Here is a 17,653-nt window from a genome sequence, read left to right as displayed (position 1 = left end):
CTTATGGCTAGCCAATTTTCCCAGCACCATTTATTAAATAGGGAATCCTTTCCCCATTTCTTGTTTCTCTCAGGTTTGTCAAAGATCAGATGGCTGTAGATGTGTGGTATTATTTCTGAGGACTCTGTTCTGTTCCATTGGTCTATAGCTCTGTTTTGGTACCAGTACCATGCTGTTTTGGTTACTGTAGCCTTGTAGTATAGTACTTTAAAAACAAAGTTAGGGCCGGGCATAGTGGCACACACCTGTAATCCCAGCACTTTGGGAGGCCTAGGCGGGAGGATCGCCTGAGGTCAGGAGGTCGAGATGAGGCTGATTAACTTGGAGAAACCCGTCTCTACTAAAAATACAAAATTAGCCAGGTGTGGTGACACATGCCTTTAATCCCAGCTACTCAGGAGGCTGAGGCAGGAGAACAGCTTGAACCCGGAAGGCGGAGCTAGTGGTGAGCTGAGATCATGCCATTTCACTCCAGCCTGGGCAACAAGAGCGAAACTCTGTCTCAAAAGCCAAAAACAAAAAACTCCACCAAAGTTAACTGGAATGTAAATACAAGTTTTCTCTCCATTGCATAGCTATATATTTCTCCTCCAGACTCGCTTTCAGAAGTTAGTTTAGCCACTTACAGATAGAGTATCCTTTCAGAATAAAAATAAAATAAAAAATGTTAAGTATGTGAAGTAATGCAAATATTAATTAGGTGAATTTAGCCATTCTACAATGTTTATATATTTCAAAATGACATGTTATCCATAACAAATATACACAATTTTTATTTGTCAATCGAAAACATAAAAACACAAACAACAGATTTACAAACAAAAGAGTTCCTGTTTGGAGCCAAAATGAATATGAATTTTAGAAGTATAGTAGCTCTTCAGAAATTAAAAAACTATATACTATAGCACTAAGTAATGTTCAACTCCTGGTGGAAGACAATTATTTTTCTCTACCTATTAAACTACTGTAGTATGCCTATTGCAAGTGAGTGCTCAATAAATACTGTTGTTATTTTTCTTATTCTGAGTAAGAAAAGTAGTAGATCTAGAGTTCTAGGATGTGGTACTGGCTTTATATAATAGTTGACAAATAGGCCCCTTAATTTCTCTGGTCCTTAATTTCCTCACCTATAAATGAGAGGACAGCTAGATAATCTTTTAGCACTGTTCAATTCTTAAGTGATAGGATCTTCTGATTACTGGTTTTGTAAAGAGCCATGCTATAATTTGAATTTGATGTTGCTTTTCCTCTCTTGTCTTTATGAGGGTTTACTCGTATGAGTACATAATCAAAATTAATAAAACTTAAAACAGGTTATTGCTACTCTTTTAAAGTCATTCAAGTCATTGTGCTACTTTATTAGGATGAAATATATTAAAAGATTCAAGCATTGAATTAAATGTATTGATGCATTTTTAGGAAGGACACATAGACTTCTCTTTCTCTGCCTGCTCCCATCATTCTCTTTTTTCTCACCTTAGTTTCTTTTTATTCCTCTAATGTCTTCCTTTTATATATACTTGTCTCTTTTAATTTGAAAGCAAAGGAAAATGCCACTTTGGGTTTTGGACACAATAAGGAGGAAAAAAAAAAATTACCTTTCCAGGTAATCCAAATGCAAAGAGTCCAAGATCTTCATAAGATGTTACAGCTGTTAAGAGAAATTACAACGTTCACTTTTACACAAAACTATTTATGTGTCAGGTCCTAAAGAGAAGAAAATTAATTCTACTACTACAAACTAATTACAGTATAATTCTTATGATCCAGGCCAATCAGGACTAAACACAAAATGAGAAAATTCTCCCTAACATCCTCAAATAAAGGCAATAGTAAAAAAGATGATTGGGCTTAATTAGCAATTTATGTAGAAGTCTTTGGTAATTTTCATCAAATCTTTAATTTTCATCCCAAAATATAAACCACAACACCTATGATTTTCAGATGTCTTTGTAGAACATGTCTTTTTACTCAGTAGTGATGGTTTTTTACTTTTTAAAAAAATCACCAAGGATTCTTTTATTATGTTTCTCTAATACATCTCATTTCTGAAAGATTCTCTCTCTCAAGCTGCACATATCAAAATTATTTCCCCTTTTACTAAGCAAAAGTTTCTAATCAATATAAGGTAACCAATGTCAACATGCAGATTAATGTAATTTTGGTCACCAACTTATGACCTCTATCTATCTGACATCTCTCTGTATGTATTTTAAGTTAATCTGTGTAGGCTGGTCATACCAAATTTGTGATCTTAGGCATTCTGAAGATTTTAAGTTGCTTAACCACTCTCAATACTAACGTTGCATACTTCTAGCAGTTTAATCCACCTGCCTTATTTTAGCTATTGAATGGCAGACTAAATTTAAAGCAGAAGTAATCTTTTTTTTTTTTGAAAACTTTTGAACACTTATGGTCTGTAATAAAAGAGTCCTCTTAGAATAGGTAAAGCTTAGCACATTTCATGGTTGTCTAACAACTACCTATGCTGGATTAATTCAAATGGAACAATTACTCAAGAACATCCCCGCTTCTCACTATACAGTACTTGCATACCACATTGTCCAAATGTTTCATTGGTAATGGTTTCTAAAAACTGGATATGTAAATAAAGTTAAAGTGTAAATGTATGATACTTTCAGAGATGTTCACTTCTCCAGGTGCCTAGAATGCTGAAAATGTGTTCACAAAAAAATAATACTCTTATCCCATAATTATCAGGGCATATATTTTATTTTTTCATCATAGAAGAGTATTCCATTTTCATGTCACATGTTTAATAAATGTGGTCACAGAAAAGATGAAAATTAAATGGCTCATAAAATAACCAAACTGTGTCTTTAGATCATATAGCTTTATGTTTTAACTAGTGGTGCTACTATTTTTATAATCCTATAGTTTGAAAAGTGCTTACACTAAAGAGAATAGCAGATACTAAGGCTTGGTACAGCAATACACATCTTTTATTGAGTTAAAGATTTGACTCATCATTTCTCAAAGCCAGTTCCAATAAATCTTCTCAAGATATACATGGGTTTTCTTTCAACCGCCACTGTATATTTAAAGCAGAAGTAATCTTTTTTTTTGAAAACTTTTGAACACTTATGAAAACTTATAAACTTTTGAAAACATAAACAAAAAAACTCCTCAGCACTTTCATAATCAAAGACCTCTATATACGTAAAAATAAGCATGTTTTTAAAGCCAAATATAGTCTTTACCTATTATTACCACAAAGTTAGAAAGAAATCAGTGGAATGCTTAAAAAATAAGGAGACTTACTAATTAAGAACACAAATTTTAACTTTATTATCAGAATTGATCAAAGAATTTGGAAACTTCATGAATGATACAGCTCTTTTCTACAATGTATTTACATACTGCTAAACAATGCACATGGGCAATTTAGCTTTTAATTTGAGATATATAATTTGATTTATGAGTAGAAAACTTTATGCTTTAATAATAAAAGACTTTAATAATTTTACAGGGGTGGATTTTAGACATATTTTAAAACAATTTAAAATTAAGTTACAAAAATAAGAACTGGAATTTTTTCTTCCTATGTGAAATGCCAACACTTTTTTAAAAAAATCACATATTCTAAAGTAAAAGCTATCTCAAAAATTAATAATTATTTTAATCAACAAATCTTTAATATTCTTAAGCTTAACTGATAATGTTATACATGGGTACCATTCCTTATATTTAACATCCCAAAGCCTTGGTATATATATTAAACCTGGAAATTATGTACATATTATCTTCAATTTGGCATTGAGAAGGTAATTTGGTTCCATATTACGTTATGTGAACCAAGTCTCCAGAGCAGGTCTGATATGTCACTCTGAGGTATGAGATTAAAGAAATATCAGTGTTCATTTTCAGCATCCGTTTTATATTACAGTTAAATATGTACATTCTTATTTTTGAGACAGGGTGTTGCTCTGTAACCCAAGCTGGAGTGCACTGGCACAATCCTAGCTCACTGCAGCCTTGAACTCCTGGGCAAAGCAATCTCCTGCTTCAGCCCCTGGAGTTGCTGGCACCACAGGCACATGCAAATACACCAAGCGCAGGCTAACTTTTCATTTCTTACTTTTTGTATAGGCAGGGTTTCACTATGTTGCCCAGGCTGATCTCAAACTCTTGGACTCAAGCCATCCTCCTACCTCGGCCTCACAAAGTGCTGGGATTACTGGTGTGAGCCACTGCATCTGGTCCATTCTTTCTTAAGAAAGCTTTTCTTCCAAAAATTTAGAGCAAGGAGGCTTTTCAGTGTTACATATGGGGATATAACAAACACCTGCTTTTCAAATGACCTATTTTGCATCAGTTTCTCTGTCAGTAAGCAAGCCATCCAGGTAATTAACCCATCAAAAAGGCTAACCGGAGTGTTTTATTTTTATGCAACAAAATGAAGTATAGATAGTATATTTACTAAACGTAGTAAGCAAATACCTTTACTGTGAACCAAAACCATAACACTGAAAGATTCCAAAAAGAATTGGTATTTCAATTACCTAAAATTTAAAACATTAAACATTTATTTTTAATTAAAAAAATTAAAACACAACACTTACTGTTCGAGAAAACGTAATCAGACTAACAGCTTAATGAAGACAGCTTGAACTGCAACTCTGACAGTAATGGTATACATTTTGGTAATCTCAAACTTGCTCTCTGGGTCTATTATTTTTTAGTTTTATAAAAATATCTGTGCTCGCTTCGGCAGTACATATACTAAAATTGGAATGATACAGAGAAGATTAGCATGGCCCCTGCGCAAGGATGACACGCAAATTCGTGAAGCGTTCCATATTTTTGAGGGCAAGCTTCCTCAGAGCTCAGGAGCGGGCTGCTGAGAGCTAAACCAAACAATATGATGATTTTTCAGATATAGGCAATAAACGTACAGACAGAAACTAAAAAAAAAAAAAATCTGTAAATGCAGCAAACTTACAAATTGAGAAGAAAAAACCATTAGGCTCTTAAATGGAGACTGAGTACAATGGTCAAATCCTAATTCTAGCTTTCTGGTCAGCATATCTAACTAGTCATTCAGTTCTGTCACTGCCATCAGACTTCTTTTATGTTGCAAAAATTAGAAGCACTTTTCCATGCCTGAGACAACATAAATATGAGTAATGGCTTCTTGCTTAACATTGAGGCTTTACTAAATAAAATGTGTACATAGCCAGCCAAATGTTCGAGCTCCACATATTCACTTTTTAATAACAAAAAATCTGGAGCATCTCAGCATATAAACCAAATCAATACTAGGGAAATACTTTTAAAATTCGACTCTGTCATTTGGGCAATTTCTTAAAATGCTGAAAACAGTGTAAACTGGTATTGACTGTTGAAATGCAATTTGAACAATGAACCTTTAAAATATTTAAAACATTTGACCCCTAAGAGCTTAAGTAAAATTAAAATCAAGAGAAATCATTATATGCAAAGATACTCAGGGAGTATTGTTTCAACTGGAAAAACAAAATTAATCTAAATGCTCACAATGAGAAAGTGGTTACATAAATTACGGTAGATATTTTGATAGAATAATATGTAGCCATGGAAAACTATATTTATAATATTAAAAAACCAATATTATTTTAGGTGAAAAAAATACATAAAAAGACTAAAATGAATTACAAATCGTCACAAACTTTTTTTCTTCTTTTTTGGCAGGGAAGGGTTTCTAATAGTCTATAATGAATATAATACAAGTGGCAAAACTTTATTTTAAAACCGTATTTTGTACAGTTCCATTTTCTCTACCAAATATCTGGTAGGTTTTATTTAAGCTGTAATTTTAATTTTCTCTGGTGTTTAGTAATTGAAGTATTGCTTGGTCTACTAATAGATTTTTTTTCAGCTCTTTCCTACCATCAATATTTTATGAAAGAGGTTTTGAGAGATACAAAAATAAGATGTGGCGATGACCAGTCACATTAATAGCATATTCCTACAGAAGAGGAATAACAGTAATTATGACAATTACAAAATTAATTCAGTCTTTTACAAGAATTCATACAAATAGTACTTGGCATGACCCACCTTAAGTAAACAAATGAGTGAAAGCAATCATTAGCAGTTTATTTTAGGAATTTTTTTTATATTAAAGAAATCAATGCTATGTTTTGTGGGAGCACAAAGGCTATAAATCTTAATCAAGTAAATTTGGGGAAAATTTCTTCCTTAATGTACCATCAAGGCACACTTTAATGCTATAATATTTTGGCAAGAGCAAGAGTTTGGCCTCCACAGGAATCGTTTAGAAAGCTGCTTCCCATGAAATAGTGGAATATTTCCAGCTAGTTATTCCAGTGTTCTGTTCTGCTTTGCATTTTTTCCTCAATGAAACAGGACAATTAATAAACTCTGGTCATAGTACAGAGCCCAAGTTTCAGCAGCAGCAATATTATCTTTGGATCTGGATTGAGGGACATGAGTTATTCAAATACAGTTCAACTCTCAGAAAGCTAGCCATTGGAAATGTACCCTTATTATTTTGAAATTCTTGTCTTTCTTGTGTTTTCTACCATTTTCCTCTGATCTTTTTTGTTTTTCTGTATTATTTGTCCATGCAGGTCATTCATTTTTTAATATTCACTATGCAATTTCATTTGACACTTCTGATCTTTCTTAGTATGTGTTTAAATGCCAATGTGCCAACTGAATGTGGCATGATTTTAAAACACCCAACACAGAAAACAGAATGCTAGAATACTAGGAACATTCTTTCACATGGCACAGAGGATGTGATATTGCATATACAGAGATGATTCTGAGATCTCAGTACACTACTTAGCTCTTCAGTGAACAATATTTACAGTTATATCCTATAAATGGTAATAGTTTTCAACTTTTGGCCTCAACCAATGGATAAAAACAAACAAATATAATTATAAAACAGAAAGTAAATATTGTCAATCTGACAATGTAAAGGTACAGCAGATAGACTATAGGAAATAGGAATCAGGAAGGTGAAAGAAAGAACAGAAGCACTAGTATAATAAAGGCAGAAAATAAAAAGATACTGACTAAAGCTGATGGAACAAAATTAAATGTTTATATATTATTTAGAGTTACAAAATAATCAGTGAAAGAACAATCGAATATAAACTAATGAATATTAGAAGGGAGAAGGGGAGGGATTAGTGTAGCTGAGCTTTTGCTAACCTTTTGCAGTGAAGAGTCAATAGATATTCTCTTAAATCAATAAATAACCAAAAGCTATTATTTAGACGTAGAGAGGCAATCACCAAAAAATTAAAAACAAAACTCTTTAAATGTTGCTAACTCTGGGAAGCAGGATAAAACTAGGGAAGAATGGGTGGGGAACTGTTCTAAGTTCTGCATAAGTGCGTACACACATGCACACACACACGTGACCATGTATTACTTCTGATAAAAATAAAAAGGAAAGGTTAATGTAAAAATGTTCAACCCTGCAGAGATTCACACCCATCCTTCACTACAACTCAATAACAAAAAATTCAGCTTCTGCTTAAGGGAACACTTAACCTAATGTCAAGGCAAACACTAGAAAGGAATCACTACACAAGGGGAGCACACACATAATGTTGCCGGGGTTTCTCAACCTTGCCACTACTTTTGGGCCCAGATTATTATTTGTTGTTGGGGGCTGTCCTGTATATTGTAGAATGTTTAGCAGCACTCCTGGCCTTTACCCACTAGCTGCCAATAGCACCTTGCCTCACCCTGCCCTCTCCAATCCCCAACTGTGACAATCAGAAATGCCTCCAGACATTGCCAAATGCCCCATGGGAGAAATACCAAGTACAGTTTAGAACCACTCATTAATAAGAAGGATGAGACAAGTACACTAATTCACTTTAGATAGACCCATATAAGCAGCCCACTTAGTTTAACTGTGGGTTTACTGAACTATCATCCCTGATCAAAAGAAGAAAAACAGATCAAAATATAGTTTGGACAGCTTGCCACCATTCCAAACCATAAGAAAATGTCCACAGTGAGCTTTGAAATGGGAATCGTATCTATTGCCTTTCAGTCAGTTTTAGTTCCTCTGTGATTGTCACAGTGAGAGTATCTCATAGTATTATAACCCTAAAACAACTCATGTCCTTCATAGGACACTCAAATGATGGTGGGGGAATGGTGGGAGAAGGCTGTCAGCTCTTTATTGAGAAATGGTATGTGTCAGTGTCCAGTATGTCATATAGATATTGAACACACTATATTTGATAAGCTATGTAAAGAATTTTTTTTTCCTTGGAGATGGAGTTTTTGCTCTTTTCACCCAGGCTGGAGTGCAGTGGCAGCCATCTCGGCTCACTGCAACCTCTGCATCCCAGGTTCAAGCAATTCTCCTGACTCAGCCTCTCGGGTAGCTGGGATTACAGGCGCCCAACATCACGCCTGACTAATTTTTTGTATTTTTAGTAGAGACAGGGTTTCACCATGTTGGGCAGGCTGGTCGCGAACTCCTGACCTCGTGATCCACCCACCTCGTCCTCCCAAAGTTCTGGGATAACAGGCGTGAGCCGCCGGTCCTGGCCAAGAATTTTTAAAGATACTGACTACACATAATTTTTGCCTTACATGTTTACTTTGGAACTTATGTAATCTCTCTGTACTTTTAATACATCCATCTATTCATCACCCATGTATCCAGCTTTTATTAAATACTCTGTGTGTCAAGCACATGGTAGATGCTACAAACAATGGTTAATGGTTTGAATATACATTAAATTATCCAGAAATACAATTACCATGTAAATGCAGAAAAGACTATAATTTGTTTTGTTTGGAACTTTGCCAAAAATCATTTCCTAAATGGAAAGTCACATCGCTAACATTTAGTTTTTGTGTCTTTATTTCATTGTTATGGCATTATTATTATGTAAGTAGTATATTAGTTTCCTAGGGCTGCTGTAAGAAATTATCACAAACTTCATGGCTTAAAACAGCAGAAATTTATTCTCTCTCAGTTCTGAAGTCCAGAAGTCCAAAACCAGGTTCATGATGTCTAAATCAAGGTGTCCGCAGGGCCACACATCTGAAGGCTCTAGAAAGAATCCATTCCTTGCCTCTTGCAGTCCCCGGTAGCTGCTGGCATGCCTTGCTTTGTGGTCATGTCATTCCAATCTCTGCCTCAGAGGTCGTATTGCCTGCATCTCCTCTGTCTATGATATTCCCTCCATGATACATGTGTCTGAAGTTAGAGTCCACCAGGATAATCTCTCCATCTCAACATCTTAATTCAGTCACATCTTCAAAGTTCTTTTTTTGCCATATAAGGTAACAATTACAGGTTTCAAGGACTAGGATGTGGTTACCTTTTGGGGAAGCATTACTCGGCTCACTGCAGTAGGGTATAATACCTATGGGAATTTTACTTCACACAGTAAAGGGAGCATTTAGAAAATGTTTGTTATAAAAAGAAGGTACTGAGAGTCACTGCTCCAGAGGGTGTTAAAACCTTTTTGCCTTAAAAAAGAAAAAAAAAACGAGGAACACACAAAGGCCATTTCACTCCTTCTTTATTCCATTATCATTACTAGAAATTACAATCTTCATAAAATAATCGTAACCTTCTTTGGGAAAAGGAAGACAGAAGACTACATTCTCTTTGCCAGATAAAGAGATTATGTTCTGGGCACTAGGAAGGACCAAAATTCTCTTTGGAAATGACCAACAGTGAATTCCAGTATCTACACTTTGACTCTTTTTCAACAACCTCAGTCGCTTCTCACTGCTTCAGCAAAAACTATAAATTCCTTAGGATCCGAGAGTTGTCTAACCCTCCAGTTTAATTTTCTCCTTTGTACCTTATGTACTACTAATAACAGTAAACTATTTTTGGTACTTTGAATACAATATGCAGTATATGACTTTGTATCCTTGCACATGCTGGAATATTCTCTCTTGCCTTGTCTGCTAGTCAAATTCCTTTTCAGCTTAGTTCTCCATTAACATTTACTGACCCTCACCCTGCAACTAAGGGCAAGTTGAAATGTGAGAGTCCCCTGACCCCCCACGAAGGGCAGAGAATGCGACAGGGGTGTGGCTCTTCTGTTCTGTTCAGCTGCTGCACTCTCAAACCCCTTATAGGAGGGGGAGCTCGCAGACCGGCAGGTGTAGGAGCTGGGAAGAGCGCCTTTGGGTTCCAGCCCCACAGCAGCATCTAGGAGTAGGTGGCTGCAACTCCTGAAGCCCCAGTGGGTGTGCTACAGTGCTCTTTTAGCTCTGCCATCCACAGATTAAGTATTAACCAGCTCAGTGCCCTCTTCGTACCTGGTTTCTTGTCCTGTGTCCAGGAAGAATCAGGTCACACACAGACTTGAAGGATGGTGAAAGTGGGAATTTTATTAGGTGATGGAGGTGGCTCTCAGTGAGATGGATGGGGAGCTGGAAAGGGGATGGAGTGGGAAGATGATCTTCCCCTGGAGTTTGGCTGTCCCATGGCTGATCTCCTCTCCAGCTGTCCCCAGCCGACCTCCCTTGATGTTCAAACACTCCTTCTCTTCTCTCCTCTACTGTGCTTCTCTTCTGCTCCTCTGTTTGTCTGCTCATCTGTCTGTGGACCTGGAATTTGGGGTTTATATGGGTACAGGATGGGGGGGATGGCAGGCAAAAGGCAACATTTGCATATTAAGACAGAAATGCCTGTTCCCATTTAGGGCCATGGGTTTCCAGGCTTGGGGGGTAGGGGCCTTTGCTGGGGAACCACCCTCTTCTACCCAGTATTTCCCTGCCTCCTGTCCCTATCAAAGTCACTCTCTCTTCTGAGATGTCACTATACCTTATACATATTTAAACTGTTAAATTTATCATACTACATTATAAATTATTTGCTTATATATTTGTTTCCCCTATTAGACTATGAGCTTTTTCAGGGAAGTAACTGGTTCTTATTTATCTCTTTATTATTAGTAGACAAAAAGAGTACTGAATGAATGAATTTCTATCCTGTGCTTCAGTTCTAAGCCCTGTCCACCTACATATACTTAAAAGTCCAAAACTGAACTCATTTTTATTTTGAACAACCTCCTCCTACTGTGTTCCCATCTTCATTGATGACACTATTATTAATCCAGTGGCCCAAGCCAGAAACCTAGGAGATACACTAGACATCTCCTTCTCCTTTATTGTCCACATTTACTCAGATATCAGCTCCTCTCAACTGTAATTCTGCCAAACCTCACCATTTGTTAACCTGTTTCTTTTATTCACCTTATTACTACCTTGGTTCAATCCTTATTTTATTCTTAGACTTTTTTAATAGTCTGGCCTGACTGCTAATCTACTCAAGCACTGTTAATACAAATTAAGAGTTAGACTGACAAACGAGGAAGACAATCCCTTTATGCAGAGGAATAAGAAAAGAGTTTCCATCCTGAACACAATCCTGAGGGCAAGCATGACCTAGTGCGAGGACTGTGCCTTTGCGAAAAGAACAACTCCAGCCAGGCGGTGGCTCACACCTATAATCCCAGTACTTTGGGAGGCTGAGGCGGGCAGATCGCTGGAGCTTAGGAGTTTCAGATCAGCCTGACCAACATGGTGAAACCCCATCTCTACAAAAAGTACAAAAATTAGCCAGGTGTGGTGGTGCACACCTGTAGTCCCAGCCACTCGGGAGGCTGAGGTGGGAAGATCGCTTGAGCCTGGGAGGTGGAGCTTGCAGTGAGCCAAGACTACATCACTGCACTCCAGCCTGGGCAGCACAGTGAGATCCCATCTCAACATCCCCTCCCCCAAACACAAAAAACCTCACAACTCCAATCTGTAGATGATGCTTAGGTCTGCTGCTCAGTTATGTCCTGGGAATTCCCTCCACTTCTTTCCTGTGTCAGATTCCTTGTTTCTTTGTTACTCTCTAACTTTGGTAAAGGGTATACTCTACTGTTTGCTAAGTAAGCGTGAATAAAAATTTTTGAGACCTTGCATATATGAAAATGCCATTGTTCAAACTTCACACTTAAGCAATAGTTTGGCTAGTTATAGAATTCTATATTAAAATCATTTCCCCCAAGATTTTTGAAGGTATTATTTTATAGACATCTAGTTTACACTATTGTTCCTAGGAAGACTTTCACTACTGTGGTTCTTGATTCTTTGTATGAAATTTTTTTGTGTTGTCTGTTCCTTCTCTCTGTAAGCTTTTAGAATATTATCTATATAACTGGATTTCTGATCATTCACAGTATGTCTCGGTAACAATTATCTTACAAGTATTATACTGGACACTAGGAGGAAAATTTTTAATCTTGAAACTAATTTCCTTCAGTTACACCAATTTTTTTGTGTTATTTTGTTAATAATTTTCTACCATCCCTTTTACTCTTTTCTTGTTGCAGAATTTCTATTATTTGCATATTGGACTTCCTGGACTGATCTTCTAATTTTCTTATTTTTTCTCTCCCATTTTCAAGCTTTCTCTTTTTTTCTACCCCCAGGAAACTTCTGTAACTTTCCCAACCCAACAACTGAACTAATTTTGACTTCTAGGATTTCTGTGTTTTCTGAATATATGCTTTTTATAATTTGTTGTTTTTGTTTCAAGAATGCAGTATCTTCTTTTAGTTCTCTAAAGTTATTAAATGTAGCTTTTTAAGTTTTACTCTGGTCTTGTACTGTCTGTTTCCTCTTTTCCTCTAAGTTTGTTTCTTTCCTTATTTGTGTTTTCTTTAATAATTTTAGGAGCCGTTTTAGGTTCACAGCAAAGTTGAACAGAAAGTACAGAGGTCCCAAATACCTCCTGCCCCCCACATATGCACAGCTTCCCCTACAATCAACATCCTGCACCAGAGTGGTACATTTGTTACAATCAAGGTACCTACGTTGACATGTCATTATCACACAAAGTCCATAATTTACATTATAGGATTCACTTTTGGTGCTGTATATTCTATGGGTTTTGACAAATATATAATGACACGTGTCCACTATTATAGTATCACACAGATTCATTTCACTGCCCTAAAGATGAGGATGCTCTGCCTATTAACGCTCCCTCTGCTAAACTCTGGCAACCACTGGTCTTTCTCATTTTCTGCATAGTTTTGCCTTTTCCAGAATGTCACATACTTGGAATTATACAGTATGTAGCCTTTTCAGATTTTTTTTTGTTTCATTATATACATTTAAGGTGTACAACATGATGTTTTGAAATACATAGAGAAATGATTACTAGAGGTAAGCAAATTAACATATCTACCCTCTCACATAGTTATCTTTTCTTTCCTCCCTCCCTTTCTTCCCTCTCGCCCTTCCTCTTCCCTTCTTTCCTTCCTTGTGGTAAAAGCACCTGAAATCTACTCTCTTGGCAAATTTTCAGTAAACAATATTAAATATAGTCATCATGCTGTACATTAGCTCTGTAGACTTATTCATTCTACATAACTGAAACTTTATACCCTTTGATGAACATCTTCCCATCCCTCACATAACCACTGTTCTATTCTGTTCATATGTATTTGACTTTTTTAGATTCCATATGAATGTGAGATCATGCAGTATTTTTCCTTCTGTGTCTGGCTCAATTCATTTAGCATGTTCTCCATGTCTATTCATGTTGTTGAAAATAGCAGGATCTCCTTCTTTAAGTCTGAATAACATTGCATTGTACATACACATCACAATTTTTTATCCACTCACTGACACTTAGGTTGTTTCTCTATCTTGGCTACCGTGAATAATGCTGCAATGAACATGGCAGCATAGATATCTCTACAAAGCACCAATTTCATTTCCTTTGGGTATAAACCCAGAAGAGGAATTGCTGGATCATATGGTTTCTTTCACTTGATAATATGCGTTTAAGATTCCTCCATGACTTTTCATGGCTTGATGCCTCATTCCCAAAGTGCTGGAAGTACAGGCATGAGCTAACATGCCAGGTATTTTTTTTTTTTGAGACAAAGTTTCGCTCTTGTCGCCCAGGCTGGAGTGCAATGGCACGATCTCAGCTCACTGCAACCTCCACCTCCGGGGTTCAAGCTATTCTCCTGCTTCAGCCTCCTGACTAGCTGGGATTACAGGTGCCCACCACCATGCCTGGCTTTTTTTTTTTTTTCTTTTGAGACGGAGTTTTGCTCTTGTTGCCCAAGATGGAGTGCAATGGCTTGATCTTGGCTCACCACAACCTCCGCCTCCCAGGTTCAAGCGATTCTCCTGCCTCAGCCTCCTGAGTAGCTGGGATTACAGGCATGCGCCACCACGCCCAGCTAATTTTCTATTTTTAGTAGAGACGGGGTTTCTGCAAGTTGGTCAGGCTGGTCTTAATCTCCCGACCTGAGGTGATCTGTCCGCCTCAGCCTCCCAAAGTGCTGGGATTACAGGGGTGAGCCAAGGCTCCAGCACCTCATTTCTACTTAGTGCTGAATGATATCCCATTGTACAAATATTCAGTTTTTAAAATTCTTTCACTTCTGAGGAACATTTTAGTTGCTTCCAAATTTTGGTAAATATAAGGCTGTTATTAACATCTTTATGGAGGTTTTTGTGTAGAAATATGTCTTGAACTAATTTGGGTAAATACCAAAGAGCACTACTGATGGATCCTGTGACGAGATTATATTTAGCTTAGTTAAAACACTGCCGAACTGTGTTTCAAAGTAGCTATACCATTTCTCATTCCCACCAGCAATGAATGAGAGTTCCTGCTGTCCCACATCCTCACTAGTATTTGGTATTGTCAATGTTTTGGATTTTTGCCATTCTAATACACGTGCAGAGATATCTCATTATTGGCTTGTGTGCGTGTATGTGGCTGTTTTAGTATGTACCTTTCACATTAAAGATTTTCCTGAAATATCTGGTGATACTTGGCTATCTCTTGACATAAGTGTGATGCATTAAAAGACTAAATAGAAGCTCTGTGTATACAGAAGAGGCTTATTGAGTGGTAGGCTTAACTATATGATGATTAAACAGGAGGTACTCAGCTCTTTCTTGAAGGGCCCTCAACTATTTTTACCTGTAGGTCTTTTCTCTTGGGCAGGAGAAATTCTGTTGAAAATATTCCTCTAATCCCTTAAGTGAAAGTAGAAGACTTGCTGCCAGCAATCTCAGAACTCCTACTAACTGGGACTCTCTTCAGTTAGTAGACTTTCACTCAATCTCCCTGTTTTCAGTAAGGTGATCTTGGCCTTAACTACACCTAATATCTATGATTGCTGAGTCCTTTTAGTTTACCTTCTCCAGAAAATAAGCTTCCAGATTCCTATAATAGTGGGGAAATGGCAGCACAGTGTTATGAAAGTGGACTCTGGAGTTAGCTTGCCTAAATCGAATATTAGCTCTTCTAACTAGCTAGCTGTGCAAACTTAAGCAAGCTAGTTAATCACTCAGTGCCTCAGTTTCCTAATCTCTGAAGTGGAAATAACAATTTCTACCTCATATTGCTATTGTGAGAATAATACATGCAAATCTCTTAAAACAACACCACGAAGACAGTATGCTAAAAAATGTTATCTGGCCAGGTGCGGTGGCTCACGCCTGTAATCCCAACAGTTTGGGAGGCCAAGGTGGGTGGATCACTTGAAGTCAGGAGTTCAAGACCAGCCTGGCCAACATTGTAAAACCCTGTCTCTACTAAAAAATACAAAAATTAGCAGGCGTGGTGGTAGGCACCTGTAATCTCAGCTACTCAGGAGGCTAAGGCAGGAGAATCACTTGAACCCGGGAGGTGGAGGTGGCAGTGAGCAAAGATCCGCCACTGCACTCCAGCCTGGGCGACAGAGCGAGACTCCGTCTCAAAAAAAAAAAAAAAAATTTTGGAGGCAGGAACTCATAGGAAGTCTCTTAAGATGCCAGAGGGTTGAGACATGAGAATTGCTTGAACCCAGGAGGCGGAGGTTGCAGTTTGCCAAGATCACGCCACTGTACTCCAGCCTGGGCAACAGAGCAAGACTTTGTCTAAAAAAAAAAAAAAAAAAAAGTTATCTTTAAAGAAAAAATAAATAACAGAGGGAGCAGCATTATTGTATGTCCCACCTCACACTCAGTCCCCAGATGAATATATGTTCACTAAGTAGAATACAGGCAGGATTACCCAGCATTATTTAAAGTTATTTTCTCCCCCACTTTTGAACTGTATGAATTAAAACGACATGACCTTAAATACCTGTTACGATTTAATTCCACTGTAATCCTGGGGAGGGGTTATGGCATGATCTACACAGCAGCTAATAAGAAAGGAGAATTAGGCAGATCCGAGAAATACTTACAAAATTAATTTGTAACTGGGTGAATGGATGAGGTGAAGGAGATACAAACTGGTGGCACCATTCACAGAGGTACGGTACAGGAAGAGGAGCACACTTGAGCCATTAAAGATGAAAGATAAGTTTAATTTTAAACATGTTGAGCTCACAAAGCCTCTGGAACATCTAAATGGAGATCTCCAATATCAGAGGTGGCTGATACGTTTCAGCAGCACGGATGGGAGTCGTCAACCTATTTTTGGTAGCTAAGCTATAAAAGTTTATAATGTTATTCAAAGATAGTAAAGTACAAGGATGGATAAAGATGGAATTCTCGTGGGGCAGAGACTGCTGGTTGTCTCTTCCCTTCTTCTACCTGAGTAACAACCCTGACTTTTAGTTGGGCTCATTGCCACCATTAATAAATGCTACATTTTCTAGGCCCCTATGCAATTTAGTATGGCCATTGGGCATATTAAGTTCTGGCAGCAAGAAGAGAGAGTCTTAAGTGAGATTCAGTTGGTAGGTATCCCCTTCTCTCTTTCTGCTCTCTAGAACACGGATGCGATGTCTGCACTCCACAAGTCATCCTAGACCTCAAGGATGGGGAAGGCACACACAAGAATAATGGAACAGAAAGGCAGATCCTCTTTCCCTGATGACACTGTAGATCAACCATTGCTGCTTGTAATTTTAAATGAGATAGTATAAAAAGATCTCACAGAAGAGGTAAGATTTGTCAAAGCCTTGAAGGTGATGAGTGAGCAAAGCCATGTGGGAAACTGGGGGAAGAAATGCCCAAGAAGAGCACAGAAAGCACAAAGGTATGGAAGCAGGAGACTACCCAGCACAACTGGGGAATACTGAGCACAATTTTAGAGCCAGACTGTGTGGGTTTGAATCCTGCCTCCTATACTTCCTAACTGGGAAGTTACTTTCACCTCTCTTGGACAAGTTACTTTAACCTCTCTGAGCCACAGTTACCTCATTTCAAAAAATAGAAATAATATTGGTACTTACTTCGTAATATTATTATGAAGATTAAATGAATATTCATAAAGTCCTTAGAATGATGCTAAGTGCTATATAAGTAAATGTTACATAAGACGAAAATTAAAAGTGTGACTGAAACAAGTGAGGGAGTACTGGAAGATAAATCAAGGAGATAAAAAGGGCAGAAGACTTGTGTTGGACTTTGTAATGATTTCTGCTTTTACTTTGATTGAACTGGGAAACAACTGGAGGATTTTGAGCAAAGGAATGCTATGACCCAACTTACATTAACAGGATCATCATGGTTGTTTTGTTAAGAATAGACTGCAGGAAGTAAGAGTGGAAGTAAAAACAAAAAGATAAGCTATTACTTTTGATGGTGGTAATAGTAACTGAAGATGAGTGGTAGCAATTAAATGAGAAAAAAATCAGATTATTAATTTTTTGGCCAGGCACGA

The 17,653-nt window shown here is 37.3% G+C and overlaps 1 protein-coding gene across 1 annotated transcript in view; it reads right to left on the bottom strand.

The window, feature by feature from the left end:
- SLC38A6 (solute carrier family 38 member 6) overlaps window positions 1-17,653 on the bottom strand; it is a 67,685-nt gene that overhangs the window by 40,006 nt on the left and 10,026 nt on the right. The window contains 1 exon segment of the mRNA XM_017895553.1: window positions 1,599-1,651. Within this exon segment, the coding sequence (XP_017751042.1) occupies window positions 1,599-1,651 (53 nt within the window).

Source organism: Rhinopithecus bieti, unplaced genomic scaffold, assembly GCF_001698545.2.
Source record: "Rhinopithecus bieti isolate Rb0 unplaced genomic scaffold, ASM169854v2 scaffold_25987, whole genome shotgun sequence".
NCBI classification, from domain to species: Eukaryota; Metazoa; Chordata; class Mammalia; order Primates; family Cercopithecidae; genus Rhinopithecus; species Rhinopithecus bieti.
This window is presented reverse-complemented; position numbering and strand designations above follow the sequence as displayed.